This window comes from Phyllostomus discolor, chromosome 5, assembly GCF_004126475.2.
Source record: "Phyllostomus discolor isolate MPI-MPIP mPhyDis1 chromosome 5, mPhyDis1.pri.v3, whole genome shotgun sequence".
NCBI classification, from domain to species: domain Eukaryota; kingdom Metazoa; phylum Chordata; class Mammalia; order Chiroptera; family Phyllostomidae; genus Phyllostomus; species Phyllostomus discolor.
Window position 1 is genome coordinate 93,674,073 of NC_040907.2, and position 6,000 is coordinate 93,680,072.

The window sequence follows — 6,000 nt, forward strand, 5'->3', positions numbered from 1 at the left end:
ATGATCCATAAATTAAAAAATTATAAAAAACTATAAACTTTTAAAATCCACTGACAATGTATGATTATTTTTTCTAGCATTTTCCTGTTCTTATCAAAATAAATGTGATGTGTCTAAATATCCAGTACACCTCTTCCAGAACAATCCACACTTTGACTTTTGTTGTTAATGTTAATCTAGCTTTTCTTTTCACAAATAGTGCAAAGAAGCACTTGGACGCAGGTCTCAGGCTGTCTTCCTATACAGTATGGCTCATGTCCTGCAGAGTCCTATGCAGAATGCTCAGTGCACCTTCACCTCATTGTGATTCTTCCTTTAAACTGTTCTTTATGCCTGCTAGGAACTTGCACCTTTCTTTAGGCACTAGGCATTCCTATCTCACTTGTGATGAATTCATCCTGCATATATTTGTTAATTTTCCATGTTTCATTCACATAGTAGTATTTTTAAAGTATCCCTTTATATGGTGATATTTGGGGGGTCATGAACTCCTTTATCTGAGTACTTGTTTGTGCAAGGAGATGGCCTAATATGAATATTATTCCTGAAGCATACATCAGGACACTCTTAGCTAACTGGTTCTGTAATTCTTCTTTTCAGGTAAAATTACAGAGTTGCTGCCTCTAGGTTCAGTTAATCCAAATACTCGTCTGGTTCTTGTGAATGCCATCTACTTCAAAGGAAACTGGGATATTCAGTTTAACAAAGAGCACACCAAGGAAAGATCATTTAAAATCAGCAAGGTGAGGACTTCTGGCCAGGATGGAGGCATAGGTAGACACACTGTGCCTCCTTGCACAACCAAAATAAGGTCAGCAACAATTTAGAAACAAGATAACAACCAGATATGACAGAAAATTGAACTGTATGGAAGTCAGACAACCAAGGAGTTAAAATATACACATTCATCCAGACTGCTAGGAGGAGCAGAGTCAGGCAGCCGGGCTGAGAGGGGTTGGTGGAGAGGGGTCATGGCACAAAAAAATGGTGGCACTGGGTGTGTAAGGCATCCTGAGTGCAAGACAGCAGTGGGCAGACCCTGGGTAGGCAGACAGCTGGTAGACCCAGCGAGGTGGCGACTGTGAAACGAGACACTGTGAGCAAGGTGCCTGGCTGTCCAGGAGGTCCCACATTCGCATGCAGATAGGCCAGGAGAAATCAGGCAGTGAGACAGAACTCGCAGCCCAGGGTCCCAGTGCCCGGAAATAGAGCCTCGGGACACTGATTCAAAACACCTGTGGGAGTTGAGGTGCAGAGAGAGAGTTCCAGCCTCACAGGAGAGTGTGTTGGAGAGACCCACAGGGCCCTAGAACATACACAAGCCCACCCACACAGGAAGTAGCACCAGAATGGCCCAGTTTGCTTGGGGGAAGTGGCAAACGGATGGAAATCTGACATAGAGTGGAGCAAGCGCCATTGTTCCCTCTGGGACCCTGCTCTCACATAAGCATCACAACCCAGTGACTAGGTTGTCCCACCCTAGTGAACACCTAAGGCTCTGCCCCTTGTATGTAACAGGGATGTCAAGACAAAAAAAAAAGGCCCAAACCAAAGAACAGATCAAAGCTACACAGCAAATACAACTAAGTGATGAAGAGATAGCCAACCTATCAGATGTACAGTTCAAAGCACTGGTGACCAGGATGCTCACAGAATTGGTTGAATTTGGTTGTGAGTTAGATGAATAAATGAAGGCTATGATAAGTGAAATGAAGGAAAATGTACAGGGAACCGATAGGGATGGGAAGGAAACTGAGACTCAAATCAATGGAGTGGACCAGAAGAAAGAAAGAAACATCCAATCAGAAAAGAATGAAGAAACAAGGATTCAAAAAAATGAGGAGAGGCTTAGGAACCTTCAGGACACCTTAAATGTTCCAACATCCGAATTATAAGAGTACCAGAAGGGGAAGAGGAAAAGCAACAAGTGGAAAAGTTATTTGAACAAATAATGAAGGAGAACTTCCCCAATCTGGCAAAGGAAATAGACTCCCAGGAAGTCCAGGAAGCTCAGAGAGTCCCAAACAAGTTGGACCCAAGGAGGAACACACCAAGGCACATCATAATTACATTAGCCAAGATTAAAATGAAGGAGAGAATCCTAGAAGCAGCAAGAGATAAGGAGGCAGTTACCTACAAAGGACTTCCCATCAGACTGTCAGCTGATTTCTCAAAAGAGACCTTGCAGGCAAGAAGGGGCTGGAAAGAAGTATTCCAAGTCATGAAAGACAAGGACCTACATCCAAGATTGCTCTATCCAGCAAAGCTTTCATTTAGAATGGAAGGGCCAATAAAGTGCTTCTCAGATAAGGTCAAGTTAAAGGAGTTCATCATCACCAAGCCCTTATTATATGAAATGTTAAAGGGACTTATCTAAGAAAAAGGAGATAAAAAATACAAACGATAAACTGACAACAAACTCACAGTTATTAACAACTACACCTAAAACAAAAACAAAAACAAACTAAGCAAACAAGTAGAACAGGAACAGAACCACAGAAATGAAGATCACATGGAGGTTTATCAACAGGGGAGTGGGAGGGGGAGAGAGGGGGAAAGGGTGCAGAGAATAAGTAGCATAGATGGTAGGTAGAGAATAGACAGGGGGAGGGCAAGAATAGTATGGGAAATGCAGAAGCTGAAGAACTTATGACACATGGACATGAACTAAAAGGGGGAATGTGGGTGGGAGAGGGTATACAGGGTAAAGGGGAATGAAGGGGGGAAATGGGACAACTGTAATAGCATAATCAATAAAATTAAAAAATAAAAATCAGGAAGGTGAAAATTTTTGCAATAACAACGGAGATTCTTGGAAACAGTGCCTGTGTTCAAGGGTGTGTGCTCTCAGTCTTGGCGGCTCCTGTGGCTCTAGCAGATGAAGGGAGATGGAAACAGAGGACATAGGGGACCAAGCTCTTGTCACAATTACAAGTTGCTTTTAGGACTTGTGTGTTCCCTCCCTTGGAGTGGAGGGGGAGCCATGGAAAGGTGTTTAGTCAAAGAGTGATGTGGTCTGATTTAATATGGGATTTATCAGATCTCTCTGGCCACTGGGTGAGCAAATCAGAAGGGGGAAGGACACTTATAGGGTCTCTTCGGAGGTCATCCCAGTGACCAGGCCTAGGCTCATAGCAGTGGAGATAGAAAGAGCAAGTCAGATTGTTGTTAAATTTTAAATGTGGAGCTAAGATGATTTACGAATGATTCTGATATGGGCTGTGAATGACAGGAGTCAGAGATATGTCAGGGATTTTGACAATAGGATGAGTGGCATAGGCATCAGTTGAGATGGGGAAATTGTAGAATGAGCAGACTTGGAAGGGAATATGAGGAGCCCAGTGTGACATGTAGCATTGGAGGTTTCTTTTATGTCCAAATGCAGGTGTCAAGTAAGCAGTATAATATGTGAATATTGAGTACAGGGGACAGGTCCCAGCTAGCAGTATGAATTTGGGAATGCTACTTAACGTCACAAGACTGAATGATGTCACCAAGGGAGAAGCAGCGTAAGAAGTGAGCCCTGGTTACCCCAGTGACCAGAGGTTGAAGCAATGAATTCATACCACCAAAAGAGGGGGCTGATGGGTTGTGGAAGCCAAGAAAGTATTTCTAGGGGCCTGGAGTAGCTGGCTTTGCTGATTTGTTCAATATGTAAACAGGGTCTTGTTTCAACTTAATGTTTATCCTTTTTATTTTTTAATAGAATGAGGAGAAGCCTGTGGAAATGATGTTTAAGAAATCTACCTTTAATATGACTTACATAGGAGAAATATTCACCAAAATTCTGGTGCTGCCTTATGTCGGCAACGAGCTGAATATGATCATCATGCTTCCTGATGAAAATGTTGATCTGCAAATGGTAATGAGTGCTAAGGAACAATTGTGCTGTGATGACAAGGAATTACACTTGCATTTCTGCTTGGCAGTTTTCCACATTTCCCAGTAATATTTCTAAAGTAGTATAACTTCCTATTACTGCCATCTTGTACTGCACAGTATAGAGCACTCACTTCATAGCATAGGTTCTATTGGGCAGCACCATTGTAGATCATAAAATCTTCAACCCTCCTCTTCTAGGTGGAAAAAAGCCTTACTTATGAGAAATTCATAGAATGGACCAGGCCAGATATGATGGATGAAGAAGAAGTGGATGTGTTCCTGCCTAGATTTAAACTGGAGGAGAATTATGACATGGAGGATGTACTTCGTTCTCTGGGCATGACTGATGCCTTTGAGCAAGCCACGGCAGACTTTTCTGGAATGTCATCTGCGAGAGATCTGTTTCTGTCCAAGGTCATGCACAAGTCCTTTGTGGAGGTCAACGAGGAAGGCACGGAGGCCGCAGCCGCCACTGCCGCCATCATGATGCTTCGATGTGCAAGAATCACCCCTAGGTTCTGTGCTGACCACCCCTTCCTTTTCTTTATTCAGCACAGCAAAACCAACAGTATTCTGTTTTGTGGCCGATTCTCCTCCCCTTAAGGAAATGGTTAGCACTGCCTGTAGCCCTTCTTCTGTCTCTCACTGACCCACTTTTCCTCTGACACTTTACAATGTGCCTGAACCCAAAGTGACCTTTGATAACAATCCAAAAATAAAGGGCCCGATTTTGAAGTTCCATGTTTAGAACTCTGTGTATTTGTATGTTCACATGTCAGTGCTTTCTAGGATTTGAAATTACCATTCAGGGTGGTCTGAGGTCATACTGGCAGAGCAGCACTGGCTGTTTATCAAGTACTCTACCCGTGCTGTGAGAAGGGTCCCCCAATCCTCACACCTGTGCAAGGCCTCGGGGCTTCACTTGCTGGCAGAGTGCTGTGCTCACAGGGCTGTGAAGCTTTTCTCCAGGCTCAAGGGGATTGGTGGTCCTTCTCTCTCTTCTCTACATATTGGCATTATTAGTGAGACAATAGTGTGGAACAGGGACTATGAGCCTATGAGCAACGGTGGGAAGCAGGTCTCAGAGACCCTCAGCAGGGAGCTCTGTTGCAAAACTTGTGGTGAGCTCTCCAGAAGGCAGCACAGGAGCAGGGAGAGCAGTTACCTTAGGCTCACGATCAGTCCCATTTCCCACACGTGTTTCTGCTTTTATTGTACCTTGCTTTTGTGATCTGTTGTCACCAGATGCAAATGCACAACCATCCCTTCCCCTGAAAAAGTTAAATTGTTAGCAGGGGTTAGGGGTAGGTCTGTTCACAGTAATTTAAGACAGCTTCATGAGTACACACCAGATGATGTTCTATTTTACTGCAAGTATTCAAATAAAAGAGGTGGCTAAGGTTTCTGCAGCCACTTGGGTTACTTGCTAGAAATGTGATCGGTGCACACAGTGATATAGGAACCAAATGAGGTGTGAAGTTTAAGTGGCAGAGCTGTGCTGTGTTCTTGGGGACAGCAGCAAGGACTGCCCCACTGACCTATTTGCAGTCATCTAGAGCCCGGATTCCATCTAAATTAACTGATGTGATGGATATTTTCGTTTTGTCACTGGTGCCCTTTCCCAGGTATAGTCAAGTGAGCAACTTAGCTGTGGGGAATGACTGGGACTGAGGAACCGTTGATACTATGAGTGTGATGAGAAGAGGAAAGAGTTATGAGGGGTGGCTGGTTTTGTCACCACCCTCTGCTCAGCGCTAAGTGGATTTGCCAGGTGTTGTACAATAGTCCCTAACCTTTCAGGTCTCAAGGTGTTTTCCCTTTTCTTGGATGAGAACCTTCAGGCACATCAGGAGTAAGCTATGAAAATGAATGCCTGTGGTTTTGTTATAGACCTATATAATATGGTAAGAACATGCAGACTTCTGGCCAAGATGGAGGCATAGGCAGACACACAGTGCATCCTAGCACAACCAAAATAAGGACAACGAGAATTTAGAAACAAAATAAAAACCAGAAATGACAGAAAATTGAACTGTATGGAAGTTCGACAACCAAGGAGTTAAAATAGACACATTCATCCAGACCCGTAGGCAGGGTGGAGTGGTGCAGCTGGGCTGA

The 6,000-nt window shown here is 43.8% G+C and overlaps 1 protein-coding gene across 5 annotated transcripts in view; it reads left to right on the plus strand.

The window, feature by feature from the left end:
- The window catches only part of LOC114497501 (serpin B6-like), a 38,141-nt gene extending 33,518 nt beyond the window's left edge, over positions 1–4,623 (plus strand). For 4 of the 5 annotated variants that reach the window (XM_036026591.1, XM_036026593.1, XM_028513286.2 and 1 more), the window contains exons 5-7: positions 601–743; positions 3,707–3,862; positions 4,081–4,623. In XM_036026591.1, coding sequence (XP_035882484.1) covers positions 601–743; positions 3,707–3,862; positions 4,081–4,485 — 704 coding nt within the window. In that variant the 3' untranslated portion in view covers positions 4,486–4,623. The remainder of the gene's footprint in view (positions 1–600; positions 744–3,706; positions 3,863–4,080) is intronic. The other variant, XM_028513287.2, reaches the window with a different exon arrangement.
- The last annotated feature ends 1,377 nt before the right edge of the window (positions 4,624–6,000 follow it).